Here is a 15,861-nt window from a genome sequence, read left to right as displayed (position 1 = left end):
AAGTTTCTATTTACAAAAATATGAAGAACTTTCCCATCAGTATAAATCAATGCAAAGCTGTCAGCTTTTTATTTTTAATTTTAACAAATAACTTATCTATTACACAGACAGTTTCCAGGCATCACTGGACATCAAAGATTTTCTTCCCATTGTCTTAAAATCCAACACGCATACAACAGACACATTGACAGACAGATTGGATTGTTTCTTTGGGTTTTATAAAGTTAATAAAACATCACTCTCTGAGCCAATCTCCAGAAACCAAAAGTAGTTTAGTCTTGGAAACGAGCAGACTGCATAGCCTTGGGTAGTTTAGCCTGGATATCACAAACCAGCATTTGGAAATGTACATTTTCCCTCCGTATTATAAATAACCTTATTTTTAACCATTTAATGCATTAGCGCTCCTTTAAGGACGAGCGACAAAACAATCGGCTAAAATATGGTTCGAGCGATGGCCTGATCAAAAGTTACAAAAGATATCTAAACACTTGTGTAACGCTGTTGTGCAAACTGTTAGAAGCCCAAAAAGACTGAAGGCACATTGTGATGTATTACAGCTACACTCTCAGGATCACAGTGACCCTTGACTCCTCTGTGCTATGGCAATTTCTATAACCAGAACCATAAAGGCCAGCGGTAAGTACTCCATAAAAAAAAAAAACGGGATACTTTATTCACTTTCAGGAGGTCACCCGGACACCACATATGACAAATTATTAAAGTCTTTCTCCCAATGCAAATTATGGCAAATAATCTGGTAAAGCTTTACGAATGCATAGCAAAGACACATCCCTCATCTGGCACAAAGGTACAAATTCTAATAGAGTAAACCTACATTCCAGTTGTCATACAGGAAAGCATATTTTTTACGGTTAAAGTCCTTTGACCACTCCGAGGTCATGTTATGTACCTTAATTAAACTTTCAGATCGGTTTGCTGCGTCCGCAGCTCGTACGCTGGATTGAGTGCTTGACAAAGAGCATAGGTTTCTGCCATTGAGTATTCGAGCATCCCTTTAAGTTCTCACAAAACACTGTAAAAGCTCTTGGTTCGAAACCAAACAAAATCAACAATAAAATAACACGGAAATAATGAAGTCTATAAAGCTATACTTACAGAAATGAATGTGAAATCTTTAGAAACAAAATAGGCATTAAAAAGCTCATCCTAAAACTATGTACAGTGAATTCGGTGGCAGAGACTCTCCTATGTAAACTGTACATCTAAAGCATGCAGGTTTTTTTCTTCCATTTTCATTTTCATGTATCAAACAAAAGTAATGTGAGTTTAGCGGATTCCACCCCATGAACATCCATAAAGAAAGTCCTTTTTTCCCTTTAGGTGGCTGCCGGCATCAACGCGCGCACGAAGATCACAGACACGTTAACGACATCGTTGGCACTACTGAGCCTCTTTGTGGATCAAGTGGGTAAAATCACTCCTGATCTCGAAATGAGAGAAATGCACGTTCTGTACGGAGACAAAAGAGCTGTAAACATAATCCAATCTTCAGTGGACTTCACAACACAACACAAACACCGACACAGCCAGGGGAAGACGACTCATCCGAAGCGATGGCCGTCAGCGCATCTCTCTGTACGTCACGCGTATACTGTGTGTGGCTCAGAAGTGACGAGGAAATTCACACTGCTCACAGCGGTTGAGGGCCGGGTGGTTGAGGAAGGTGCAGGCCGTACAGCTCCACTGAACTCCATCATCTTCCTCAGGCTCCGGCATCACCCTCATGTTCATACTGCTCTCTGAAACACAGCGCACACACACACATATAAGCATGATCAAAGCCTGTGAGGAAAACAGTACAAGAGGACAGTGGGGAAGTGGTAGGAAAGAAAGACAGACACAGAGAGAGAGATAGAGACCCACCCATGGGTGTGGCCACAGGAGGTGGTACAGGAGGTAGAGAGGGGTCTCTCTTTAATTTGGAGCTGACATTTATTTTGCGTCCCCTCCTGTCTAGACAGCCTGTGTGATCTGCACCTGACAAGCATGGTGGACAGAATTAGGTAAAAAAGGGGAAATAATTATTTGTCGAGGTGAAGAAATAAGATGACAGATGTTCAAGAAAAGGGAATGGCTCAATTAGAGTAGACTATGAAAAGAAGTGCAAGCATGATGCAGAAATGCACTGACACAAGGTTTCGTTAAAACTGCACCTTGTTTTGTATGATCTTTGAATTTGGGAGGTACAGGACCCAAGAATCCAAGATTGTCATAAAAATTGTGAATTGCAATCGGATTAAAATCTGGTCCTGAAAGACAAGCAAAAAAACAAGTAGTCAAAACTACGGACAACAACGAGGTCCAACAACACATGCTACACTAAGCAGTGAAGAAAAACATCCCATACGCATGCAGCAATGCTTTAATACAGTATGGAAATGATTAAGATTCATTCAGTGCACTTATTTATGTGAAATGATTTATGCCAAATTTATTGCTCACAAGTGAGCAATTCTAAGTACAGAAATCATATTAAAATATTATTTAATCCCAAATAATGATTTTAACCAGCCTTATGAATAAACAGTGAAAACATTGTAATAAAGTAGTCTTGCGTACCTTGTGTTTGAAGGAGATCGATCTCTTTGGTTAAACAATCAATATCAATTTGAAGTAACCTGTTTTTACATCTCAACTGCTGCATTTCCTCAATCTGAAAAGCACAGAGTGAAAAGCACAGAGTAAAAACACATTACAACAGAGTTCTGATATATAATGCAAAAGCATTACACACATTGGACCATAAGTTTAGTTCTCAGCATCAGTCAGGCATTTAATTTCAGGAGAAATTCAATTTGTAATGGTATCATCCTCCAACTTATGGTGACGATTAGGGCTGCACGATTAATCGTATTTTTATCATGATAACGATTATGCGTGCCCCACTATTAATTAATGACAATTGTCGCGATTAATGTGCAAAGACCAAGCACAAAGCAGACGGTCTAGAATCAAGCAATGTGTTTGTTATGGGCAGAGTCAGAGTGAATGGAGTGTTTCTTTGCAAGCGCAGTCTGTGTTATGGTAGAAATACGTTAACATCACAAGATTTACAGTCATTTTTGAACAAACATAATGGCAGAGCAACAAGAAGAAAGTGCAGAAATATGTATGTTTAATGCCCAAAAAGGGTCATATAGGCCTACTCCATTGTTTGGATATTTCGGATTTGAGGAAAGTGATGTTGATCAGGTAAGTTACGAGTCTTGTGCAAACTGTGCTCCTGTTCCGTTCAAACGTGAAATATCAAGAGTTTTAAAATCTGAAGACACAAGCCGCAACCATAAAAAAAAATCCCCGACATCCACGACACAAACAACAATAACGGATCGCGTATCATGTAAGTTAGCCATATGTTTCCAATAAGCACAGTGAGCAGCAAAGGGTTTAAAAAACATTATTGCCTTTCAAAAATGTTTTGTTTTTATTTCAGTTTAATTCTAATTTGATATAAATATATATTAGAGCCCTGCATTTCTGCCTTTTTACGCCCCTCGGGTCGGGTTTCGGACCAATTTTAACATCAAAGGCCTCTGGATTTTTTAGGCTTCTTCACCTTTTTATATTTTGATTTAATTAAAAGAAACGTTGAGACATTGATAAATTGTAAAAGAAAGACATTTAACCTATCGCAAGAGTCCACTACGCACATTCACAATGCACCTGTTGGAACAGTGTTTAGCGTCTCCGCCAGCAGCAGGACATTTAGCGCATCGGGGAATATGGAGAACTGAATTAAAACCTTAAATACTGATGCATAGCGAATGTGTAAGGTAAGGCAACCTGCATGTTTATTTCGTTTCATGTTTATTTCGTTTTGTTTTGATTCATTCTTTTTCTGCACCTCGTCGCGACTGCGAGCAACAGAGCAGCCTCCCTCCGCTTTTTGTTGACAATAAACATTTAAACTAACATTGTCATATGCTGAAAATATATATTTTATATAGATGTTATTGTAGGCAAGTGAAGTGTTGATTTGAGAGGCTCATTTGATCAAACAAGTCGTCAACATGACGTTAGCTGTCGGACACCGCTTGGTCATTATCAAAAACCTTAATTTAACAAACAAAAAGGCTCTTAAATAAATAAAAGACAATGTATAAGATTTTATAATTTTGACAGTTAAAACTGAACTGCTTTAATTGCTGCAATAATAGTACAGCTGTAAGGAATCTGTGTAAGGAGTTATTTTTGTTATTTCTGCGGATTTCTTTTGCAAAATCTATGCGGAATTATTTTAAATGTTTTAAAAAGATCTAAGAGAATGTGAGCTGTGGATATTACAAAACAATAAAATATTTTATAATATAGGCCTATAAAATTTATATGATATTTTATACATGGCTGTAAAGTGTAAATAAAAATACTGAAGTAAATAAAAGTTCTTCACTAAAAGAATGATCGTATTTTTAATCGTGATCAAAAGTTTGAGCAAATCAATCGTGATCATCATTTTTCCTGTAACCGTGCAGCCCTAGTGACGATGATCAACTTTTGATTTCCAGATGACATCAAAGAGTCAACCAAATAATCGAAAATAATTTTTAAACTTGTCAGAACAAACACCGACATCTCTCGGAAAGTGAGAATAAGTGAGATGAGCGACACTGAGTGATTAAATGCGTCTTATACGTTATCAGTTTGTTGAATATTACACTTTCATAATCACAAATACCGATACTTTACTCACCCCCCCATGTCATCCAAGTTGTTTATGGTCTTTCTTTTAGTTAAGAAGAAATTAAGGTTTTTTAAGAAAAACACAGGATGACCCTTATGTCATGGTTTAGAGTCCTTTGAAGCTGCATTGAAACTTCAATTTTAAACTATTGAACCCCAACAGTTTACAGTTTCAATGCAAAGTCTATTAAACTGAGAAAAACCCTGAAATGTTTTCCATAAAAAAAAAACGTATTTCTTCTTAACTGAACAAAGAAAGACATCAACATTTAGGATGGCATGGGGGGGGGGAGTAAATGATCAGGATTTTTATTTTATGTAAGTGGGGTAATCCTTTAAGTCAGGGGTGTCCAATCGACAAAAAGACAAAAGACGTTTCTCAATATGCGTTCTTGTCTGTACTTGCGTTCTTGTGGACTTGTGAAACGTCATCAGTCGCGGCCCAAGTACTGTTCCAATTCAAAGTTTGCATCAAGCCCAAGTTCACACAAAATCCCCGGATGTGTCCTTGATCCGCCCATTTTATCGAGGATGCATCAGAGGAGACTTGTGTGGACTTATGACAGCGAAGTTTCCCATAATGCATTTTGCGTCGGGAGTTCGTTCTTCCGAGTCTGAACTTGCAAGTTCGAACTACGAAGGACACAAGTCCGAGTTCGGCGTACTTGGTATTGAGAAACGGCTAAAAAGTTCAGCTCCAACCCAAATCAAATACACCTGAAGGAGCTAATCAAGGACTTCAAGAGTACTTGAAAATTGAAGGCAGGTGTGTTTGATTAGAGCTGGACCTGAACTCTGCAGGATAGTCGATCGCCAAGAGCAGGATTGGACACCCCAGCTTTAAGTATAATCGTAATAAGGTCACGTAAATGCGAAAGATTTCTTTAATCGGGGAAAGATATAATCGCTATATAGTGTCTGTGAATATTAAACTGCAAAAAGAAAAGACTATTTACATACAAATTCTCTTGTCCTGCATGATAATTTGATTACCAGATAATAGACAACACAGGATGTGGACTTTTTTATATTATTAAAATGGTTGTTTTTATAAATTCAATTACACATTTCTGTTTATGTATATGTATTCTATACCGTCAAAGCTTGGACACACGGATGGGAAGTTTGTCCAAACTTTTGACTGGTACACAAGGAATAATTAACGATGGGCCGTTGCATTATTCAAAAATAATGCAGATCCAAGTTGGTCATTTGCATTGTGCAGTTACAACGCAAGTGTGCATTATTTTCTAATAAATCAAAGGACACAGTCAATTATTCCTCTCATACCACAGACATTGCTTTTGTGGTTATTTTAAGACATTTGACAGGCCTGCGTTTATCGAAAAATAATAAACACCTGTGGACATTTCTCAACCAATCAGATTAAAGCATTCAACAGGGCCATGGTATAATGTTCTATAATATAGACAAAGATATCATATCAGCCTTTATTTAATTCCCAATATCAGTATTGTCGGGCTACACTGAGCTACAGTGTGTGTGAGAGTGAGTGTAGATAATACAGCTACAGTAACTTACAGATGGTATCTGACAGACTGAATTGGAACGCTGCAGTCGTCTCCTTGTGAGGTCATTCTCCATCTCGTTGACCTCTTCTTTCAGCTTTTCCAGCTTTCTCTTCTTCAACTCTAATTCATGCCACAATCTCTCCATACGTGCCCTCTGATGAACTAGCAAAGCTTGTGTATATACATGGACCATTAATAGACACATATCCAACAGAACCCTTTTCTGATTAACCAAGTACAACCACCACACAGAATAAAAAAGTTACAATTTTGAAAAATAGCATTAGGATGCAAACACAAATAAAGTTTTGTGTCCTACATGTGCTCACAGTCAAATCACATTCGCTTTCAAAACGGCATCATGTGCCGTACCGTAGTTTAATTACTGACTATTCAGTTGTTCAATTCAAATGTATTTATATTGCACTTTCACAATTGTTAAAAGGCATTGTTACAAAGCAGCATTACAAGAAAAAGAAACAAAGCAAATACAGAAATATCTCTCTTTTATCAAAGTATCAGTTTAGGACCCGTTTAGGAACTGGTACAGTGATAAAAGTATCAATTTAGCACCGATATAAGATAAAAACAATACCCATCCCTACTTTTTAGATTATTTGATAAAAATATTTGTTAGCCCTAGTAAACATTCACCCTTTCTCCAGCCCTCCCACCGATGAACATACCTTGTGTATAAGCAGCATCGTCAGAGCCCATGCTGAGTCTGCGAGGCTCTGCGCTTTTGTCCCGGTGAACTGAAACTGGATCCGACTGGTAAGGGGGATCCGTCTCTGCATAATGGTGATCGCCAGGTAGACTAAGCAGGTTTGTAGGCTCAAACGTTGGTGATACCACTCCAGGGGACACAGCCGGAGGTTTATTAGGGGATACAGTGATTTTAAAGGTGTATTTGGTGTTGGGCTGCGTTACCACGACACGAGGAGATGTGGCTGTGCCTCCGCCTGCCACAGAGGGGCGGGATTTGGGTGGATGGTGGTGGATGTAGGCAGGGCCCATGCTCACCTGACTTCCCAACCCCCGGAGACCGGCAGAACCTTGAAGTGTCGGATTGGCAGAGATGTAGACAGTAGGCGGGTTCCGTCCCCCTCCATCATCGGATGAAGTGTTGGCCGAAATGTAGAACTTGGGCTGTGAACGGGGGTTGTTTGGAACGATGGCGCATTCATCCGACGGAGTACTAGCCGAGGTGGGTGGGGATGCAGAGATGTATACCGTGGGCTGACTGCGACTAAGCCCAGCCCCTCCAATTGAGATCGGAGTGGAAGGACCGGTGCTGGTAGTCAACGAAGACGATGATGACGACGGACAGGAAGAAGATGCAGTGCTACTGGCGGATCGTGGGGCTGAGCTAGAACGCAGGACCGTAGCTGAAGCCGTACCCGAACCTCCGGCACCTCTCTGTGGAGACTCCAGCTTGATCTCAATCTGGTTCTTTCGTGGCCCAGTTGAGATATTCTGAATGTTATACTGGCCAAAGGAAGATGAGACCGGGCCAGCAGTTGATGAAGAGGAAGAGGGTGATGGGGAGGGGGCCTGTGAGGCCACGACCGAGGGTATGGAGGGAGCCTGGGTGTTGGTAGGTGAACTTATCGGCATGTATACGTGTGAGGTCTGGTGCTGGGTCCCACTCCAGGAACTCTGGGAACCTGCAGGATGTGTAATCTGATATATCTGCTGAGTAGGCTGGGAGGTGGGACTGTACTGCGCACGGCCTTGTACCTGTCGCGTAGAGCCCGGTTGGGTCATATAAGGGCGTATGTAGATAGAGTTTGGACTGTTTAGACCCGACTGAGGCCCTCCATGAATGTGGAGGGAGGTAGGTGTATTCCGACCAGTGTTTGGTGCAAGCGTCACTGTGATGGGGTTGAAGCGTGGCGTTGGGGGTGGTCCATGACCCTTGCTTCCAACCTGGTAAAGGCCAAGGTGCTGAGGCGGCTGTGGTTTACGAGCAGACACCATGGCACTGAATGCGCTGAGGTTCGTTGGCGTGTGTGTGGGCACAGCCTGAGCTTCAGGCTGGTAGAAGTCTGAGGCGGGAGAGGGAGCATTTAAAGGCCCATCACTCACGTTGGGGACAAGTGTCCTGCTGCCATTCATCCTTACTACATCTCGCTGCACAGCATCATGGGTATTCTGAGAGACGCCTAGGTTGAGCTGGGTCATGTGATTACGAAGGTCTGTCAAACATTGGTTGCCTTCACTATACAAGAAACCAGGGCTTACCTTGGCCAGGTACTCGCAACATGCAGCCAAATTGTTCTTATTCTGGGAATGTGAAAGACAGAAAAGATAAAAAACAAAGGAAAGAAACAAAATCATTTAGCTTCAGATATGATTGAGCGTTTATTCTACCAAAATAAGACACCCAGTGTTTTGAATTAGGGCTGCACGATAAATCGTAAGCGGTTGTCACGCTCATCTCTTCAGAAAGATGGTTCCTTGATTAGTAGTAAATCACCATCAACTGCTTTCAGATTGAGTGGCATTTACTACACAAAGCCATAGTTCACTGACAAGCTAGGCCAGGGGTCTTCAACGTTTTTTGGGTCGGGGACCCCTTAGATGAGAGAGGCATGGAGCAGGGACCCCCCTATACTAAATGTGTAAAACAGAGATATTTAAGTAAGCAGTAAGGTACGAGAGGCTGCCTTTTCGTATAAGGCACAACGCAAAGTGTAGTAAAGTACAACTGATGACCAATCAGAATCAAGGACTGGAACTGTTTTATATATAGAAACAAACCATATTGTCACACAGCCATGATACTATATTAACATGCATCATTTTTTTGTTAAAGTAGAGTTTGTTTTTATATTAATATAATAATAATAATAAAATATTATTTTAAGGTATTTGCAGTGTAATATATTTTCATTTTACTGTGAATTGGATAAGGGCTTTCAGTTTATAAAGATGACTGATCATGGTGAATGGCACAAAGACTCTCTATTCTAGTGGGGATAGAGTTGTGCTACTTTATAATTTTGAGGTCTGTTGCCTTGCTCGTGTACTATCATTGTCATGAGTTTGAGTGACGCAGGTTTATATTTTCTGCATAGCTTCATATCAGACTCAGGAGAACAACATGCAAGGAGTCCGCGCGCATTTCTTTGGGGCAACTTTTTGAAAGGCGGATTGCAACCTGACTATAAATCTTGCACAAAGCACCATCACGGCGCGCGTTTCATTCATTTTTAAAATCGAGCGATAGCTTTGTCACAGTTTAAAATGCAGACGCGGTGTGGTCCATTTGCCTGTTGAATTAGCGCTTTAAATCTGAACCGCGTGAAACAGCTGTCCAAGTTCAGAAATATAGAGACAACATGTCGCAATGATTCTAAAATGACATTCTGAAAGAAAGACACACAAAAGATTTACCTGTTTTATGATGACATTTCTGTCGATACTGCTGCTTCCTGAGTGGACATTTATAATCTTTAGATATTTTATTTTGGTCCGCAGGCTAAACTGAACGCGCGCCTTCAAACCTATGCGGCCACGCACGTGCACAACTTAAAGGGGACATGTAACGTTTTGTACATGTATTTTACATTTTTAACAAAAAATTGCTTGTAGTTAAACATCATTTGGCGGACCCCCTCCAGTGCCCCCTGCAGACCCCCTGGGGGCCGCGGACCCCCGGTTGAAGACCCATGAGCTAGGCAATATCACATTAATTTTAGCAGGTGATTCTTCCATGATAATAAATGGCATATTGGCTAGCTTGTCAGTTGCATGCAATTTATTGTTCAGCCCCACAATTTGAATTATGTTGATAACTACAAATTAAAGTTAACTATGTAGATGCTTGATCATAACTAGTTCATGAAATATTTGTCCACTGAGTCCGAAAACACAACAACGTTTGCAAATTTTAAAAGAATTCTTAAAATTTTTTTAAAAAAGTTTCTTGAACAACTCCTCACTATTTTACATTTTTTATTGTTACATTTTGTATTTTTAAATACAGTGCTGCCATGCTCTACTGATTTGTGAAAATTTAATGAATCTTTTCATAAAAATCTGAAAAATCAAAAAGGAATAAATGAAAGTTAATTTTAAGTTTTACGTACAAAGTAATCAACTGTGTTTTATTAAACCATGATATTAAACCATGACATACAGCCCTAATGTGATGTATAGTGTCAAGGTGAACCCACCTCTAGTACACACTGAGACACCACGTTCTCCGGGACTTCTGGAAATTTTTGGAGCAGGTGGTGAAGAACCTGGTTGTCAAACTGCTGGTTTCCCTGTGCCATTCGTCTACTGCCGCAACAACCCGACTCAACCACAGCGTGCGCACACACATACACACACAGACTATTTCAGCATCTGCATAATTAAAGAGAAAAACAGAGAGAACACAGAATTTGAGAATAAATAAAACTGATTCCATAGGGCTCTATAAAATATACTTCTATCTTGACATGCACATTATTTGGTTAATCTTGATCCAGTTTAATTCAGAGGACTCATTGGTTTGGTGTATTTATTTTCATTGTAAGCCTTTAACTCTTTCCCTGCCTGCCAATGACAAGTTTTTCCAGCAATCCGTATTTCCACTCTTACCCAACTTACAAAACATGAAAGTATTCCCCTTAGGGCAAACAGTTCAAACTCTGTGTATGTTTTGATCTGATCTCTATCAAAAGTCCTTCACAAAAATTGAATTTTTAAGAAACCTACCCATATTGGAGAGGTGATAAAAGATTAAACTTTTTTGTTTGTTTGAAAGCAGAGGGTTTGTTCTTTTGATATATTGTATGTTTATATGTTTAAAGAAGAAGATTTTCTGCAAGGCATTAAACTTTTGTGAAAATCATAAAAAATGCTGGCGCTGGCTTGCAACTTTTTTAAAAGGCTGGAAGGGAAAGAGTTAAAAAGTAATTATTTTACATGCAATTTTGTAATATTTACACCAAAAGTTCTATAATATATTTTGAAAACATTTAAAATCATTCTACAGAATTCTGCAGATTTTTCCAAAACGCTTCAGGGCTCAACTTAATCATTTTTTATACTGGCCTGGTTTGGCCAGTGTTTCAGGTTTTCACTTGCCCTTCCAAAATTTTCACTGGCCCCAATAAGTAAATGTCAGTGTCACATATTTAAAAATAACAATTGTAATTGTATACAACAGACATGTTCCAACGAAAAAAAGGCTCCCAACTTTTCTGCTTTACCTGTAAACTGACAGCAAATTGTGCAAAATAGTGCATCGTTTCTTTCGTCGTGTTTTTCCCAAGTAAATGTCTGCTTCCAAGATGTTAAATAATATACATTGATGAAAATATATTTTAGTGACTGAGGGTGAAGCACTGGCCCGAACGTCTCTCACGCTTGCCCTGGGCCACCGGGCAGTTCTTTATGTTGAGCCCTACGCTTCTACAGAAAAAGCAAGATTCCGTCTGGCCCTTGGTTATTGGGAACAGCTTAGAGATAACAAATAAAGCTTCAGTCACTTTTCAGTAAAGGACTAACAAACCAAACCCACTGTTTCACATCCCTTGATATGTCAAAATCACTGTCTACTTTGTGTTTGTGCACCTCTCACCCTCAAAAAAAACGTCCTCTTTTTAAAGTTTCTGCTAATATGACAGTTAACAGCAAAAGAGCACTCACGCTTCAATATATGATTGACAAGACAGCTGACTCAGTGGTTGCCTAACAATATAAAAAGCCACGCTTTGGAAGACATTAAAGCATCTTTTGCAACGATTTTTGTGTGAGCATATCAGTGAACACCCCTGACCACTCTGTGAGTTTCACGTCTTTCTAACGAAAAGTTTAATGCATTTTAGGAAGGATTGTTCCAGTGCACCTATTCAGCCATTGTAGATGTGGGAGGTGAAACAACAAACACCCGAAAATTCTCGGGGCAGCCGCATATGTCCAAATTTCAGTCAAAACCGTTCTATTTCATCATAAACAATCTGAAAACAGGGCTTTAAGTACCGAACTTAACGATATGCAAAAGGTACAAACACCATAGTAACAGATGACACGAGTAATCGTCTCCAATGTAAATCTCTTTTCTTGGACTACAAACAAACACACAGATTGTAGGCAACAGTTTACTTCCTGGGCCTGTTGACGTGGCCACCACAGTCATTATCATAATTCTCCCGCTTGGACTCACAGACTGTAAGTTAACTCCTATTAGCTTTGCATTGTAACCGAATCTTTCAAACATGGTAAGGAGCGTCACATTTCAAATGGATGAGTTTTGTACAAAATCAGTGTGTTGTAGAAAGAGAGTGAATCTGGAGCTACAAAAATGTACCGTATGTGGAAAATAATGTGTTTTTATCGCATTAGCCGATACATTTTCAATCAGCCAATATAAATCTCTTAAATTTGTTGTTTGTAAGGAAAAGAAACTCTGATGTTAAGTCTGTCATATAGTTAAATGACCAATCATTGTTCACCTTTTCATGTGAAGGTACGTTGTGTTAGTGCAGTAAAGTGTGTAATTCACAGCACACACGTTTAAAAAGGGTATGTTTATAAACATTATAAATAACAAATGTTTATTTCATTTCAACAATTTTCTCTTGTTTTGTTTGTCTCTTTGTTTCTCTGTGTTTTTCTCATTACTATAATAATATTTGTGTTATATCGGCCACAGTGCTTTCTCAATATCGGTATCAGCCATAAAAAAAAAACATATTGGTCGACCACGACACAAATATGAAATAGATGCTTAAACTCGACACTTAATCTGCGACTATAACCTGTGTAAGCATATAAATGTAAAAGGGTTGTTACATTTACAGAGAAAATAAATGAATGCGTTAACTGGTAAGTTGTGTCACTAGTTAGTTATGAGATACGTGAGTTTACGTGTCAAAAAATAAAAAACGGGGTAAAGTACGTATTCATTTGACTAGCAGTTATTTAAATTAAAATGTTTTGCATTAATAATCAATATTTTTAAACAGCTAATCTAAATTTATTGAGCTATTAATTACATGTAACTTAAATCACACGATCACAAAACAATTACTGGGCTAGTTAGTGAAAGTAACGTAGTAGAGCAAACAAAAAAAAATAAACATCGCGAAATATCATCACAAATGGTCTTAAGCCCTATTCGGACGGGATTCGTTTTACAGGGGTAGATGGCGTAATGTAATTTTACCATAGGACGTCGGTAATATTAATGGTCAATTCGGACGGGATTAGAAATCTCAGTAAAACATTCAGAAGTGGGAGGGGTAACTCGTTTGCGCAGCGCGTCACCTCTCGTCTTCACGTGCACGTTACCTTGCCTCTTGATATCAGATGTGCAAACAACATGAAACAGACAAGGAAAACGCGAAACACTGTGATTAATTTCAGTTTGGGGAGAACGTCAGTTTCGTAAACAGTTCCGCGAATCTGAGAAGTGAAGTTGACTTTTTTTTTAAAGTTTGTGTCGTGTTTTATTCAGAAACTGACCTGCCACTGACTTGTTTCCCGTCTAGAACGCAAGTAAATGCTTCTTTAAGCGCTTCTATATTTAAAAGAAACCCGCAAATTGAAAGCAAATGACGCGATTTACGTGGATATTTACAGCTGGTCTATTCGCACTGGATTAGTATTACCTGAGGTAATTTCTCCGGACCTTTTTACAGAAGGTAAAAGACGCCGTAATCTTTACTGACATTGTCCGTAATGATTACTGACATAGAGCATTCGGACTGGACTAAAATCACCGAGAAGCTCTGATAAAAACTTGCTTTACCCCACCTCCCTATGTAAAACTAATCCCGTCCGAATAGTACTTTAAAGTATTAAACACATTCAGCACATAAAAGCAATATCACACAGAGGGGTTTGTTATAATTGTTATCATTCGTTTGTTGTGAAAGCTTCAGACAACAAAGTTTACTTCTATGGTGAAAATACTTTATTTGTATAATTAAGTTAAATAAAATGAGAAACAACCACGAAAGGTTGTATTGAAAGCTTTAAATGGACTTTCATCTAACCAAAGTTTCTTGAACAGTTTATTAAATACACAAAACACGACACGACAAGCACCACACCGAAGCTCAACGCGTAACCGGATGCGACAGTTTTACAACTAACACAACGGTTTCAAAACTTTTCTCATCGACTTTTCGGAATATAAAGCGACGGCGAGATGCAAATCGAGCCATAAAACACCTCAGAAAAGAAAAGAAACACCCGAAAAAATACTTTGTACCGAGTTGTTGAAGTCCCATAAACAGTTCTGAGGCCTCCTTACCGTGTCAGCCGCCGCCGCCCGGGCCACCTTCAACCCCCGAGACGCCGCCGCCGCCGCCGGACACACGCCAGGCCGAAATCCTGACAACACCGCGCTGAGGGTAAAAGATCACACCGCTTTCACGCACACTTCTCACAAATCTTATTCTTCTTCTGTTTGCACTTATTTTCCTTCTTCCTCACTCGCGTCCAACAGATAAGAATCAAAATAGTGTCACACAATATGGCGGCCGCACGAGCGAGCGCTTCTCGCGAGACTTTGCTTCGCTCTATGTGTTTATTTTTCCTACTATAGCGAAGTCATGGATCACCATCAGCAGCAACCAGATACAACCGTAGACCTGAGATCTCCAAATGGGGCCGTCAACTACAAAAGTGGGCAGAACCTCTAAAAGGGGGCGGCTAGGGTTGGACGGGGTTCTGTCTGTCTGTCAATGAGGCAAGCCACCCCCATTTGGTGATCCTGCTGCTGATGGAGCTCTCTGCTGATGCCAGATGGACAGATGGATTAATTTATGGATCTTTTCATTCTTTCATCCATTCATCCACCATGGCATTTTTAGTCTTCCAAAACAGTGGTTCTCAACCTTTTTTTGGCTTGCGTCCCCCCTTTATGAATTTATGATAATAGATTGGCAAGTGCAATTAAATATGAAAAATATATGTGTAAATATGTACAATGAATAAAGAACAAATAGCATGCTATGGTAAGAGACTATCTGTATATAAATAAGGAAGCATGGAGCATATTGTACATTACAATATACAGATTATGATAATGTCCTTGTAAATGATATAGAGAATAAGTTAAAAGTTAAAACACTAAGAAATATGCATAGTGATATGTGCACTGCAGTGTAGAAGTGATATACAGATATGCAGTAATCTAACTGTGTTTAGTGTTAATAAGTGTGATGGGTGAGGGGATAAAACTGTTCTTGAACCTGGAGGTTCTAGTCCAAATGGATCTTTATCTTTTCTTTGAGGTTAGGAGGTTGAACAGATTGTGATTGGTATGATAAGAGTCCTTGAGGATGTTGTGTGCTCTATGCAGACATCTACTGTAGTGAAGAGGCTCTATGGCAGGAAGGTGCACTGAGTGTTTTTATACCACCCTTTCCAGAACCTTTTTTCAAGCACTGTGGACATGCCTAAGAAACTGTTATGGAGTTGGTCAAGATGCTCTCAATGATGCAGCCGGAAAAACTGATTAGGATCTGAGGAGACAGATGGGCTTTCTTAAGTCTCCTAAGGAAGTATTAGCATTGTTGAGCTTTACTAACCAGAAATGAAGTGTTCAGGTGCCAGGACAGATCCTCTGAGATGTGGACACACAGGAACTTAAAGCTAAAAACATGCTCTACTACAG

The 15,861-nt window shown here is 39.5% G+C and overlaps 1 protein-coding gene across 3 annotated transcripts; it reads right to left on the bottom strand.

Annotated features, from left to right (window-relative positions):
* Positions 1-40: 40 nt before the first annotated feature.
* Positions 41-14,866, bottom strand: tab2 (TGF-beta activated kinase 1 (MAP3K7) binding protein 2). Of its 3 annotated transcripts, none has more exons than XM_073855838.1 (8): positions 14,494-14,866; positions 10,418-10,592; positions 6,923-8,522; positions 6,247-6,407; positions 2,584-2,677; positions 2,178-2,273; positions 1,888-1,995; positions 41-1,763 (listed from the first exon to the last, which is right to left on the bottom strand). In XM_073855838.1, exons 2-8 carry the CDS (start codon positions 10,517-10,519, stop codon positions 1,627-1,629), a joined length of 2,298 nt encoding a protein of 765 aa, XP_073711939.1. In that variant the 5' UTR covers positions 10,520-10,592; positions 14,494-14,866; the 3' UTR covers positions 41-1,626. The 3 variants fall into 3 exon arrangements, with proteins under 3 accessions (XP_073711939.1, XP_073711938.1, XP_073711940.1); XM_073855837.1 differs by having other exon boundaries at positions 1,888-2,001; positions 14,494-14,865; XM_073855839.1 differs by lacking the exon at positions 1,888-1,995 and having other exon boundaries at positions 14,494-14,865.
* Between the last annotated feature and the right edge of the window lie 995 nt (positions 14,867-15,861).

The sequence above is a fragment of the Misgurnus anguillicaudatus genome, chromosome 18 (genome assembly GCF_027580225.2).
Source record: "Misgurnus anguillicaudatus chromosome 18, ASM2758022v2, whole genome shotgun sequence".
NCBI classification, from domain to species: Eukaryota; Metazoa; Chordata; class Actinopteri; order Cypriniformes; family Cobitidae; genus Misgurnus; species Misgurnus anguillicaudatus.
Note: the sequence above shows the minus strand (reverse complement) of the source record. Positions and strands in the feature narration are given on the sequence as shown.

What these genes read in the sequence shown, in the direction of transcription:
- tab2 (XM_073855837.1), bottom strand. Translation starts at nt 10,519, where the DNA reads ATGGCACAGGGAAACCAGCAGTTTGACAACCAGGTTCTTCACCACCTG. An exon ending in CGATGCTGCTTATACACAAG is followed by an intron (nt 6,408 to 6,922) that starts GTATGTTCATCG and finishes TATATACACAAG; the next exon opens with CTTTGCTAGTTCATCAGAGG. An exon ending in CGATCTCCTTCAAACACAAG is followed by an intron (nt 2,274 to 2,583) that starts GTACGCAAGACT and finishes CTTGTCTTTCAG; the next exon opens with GACCAGATTTTAATCCGATT.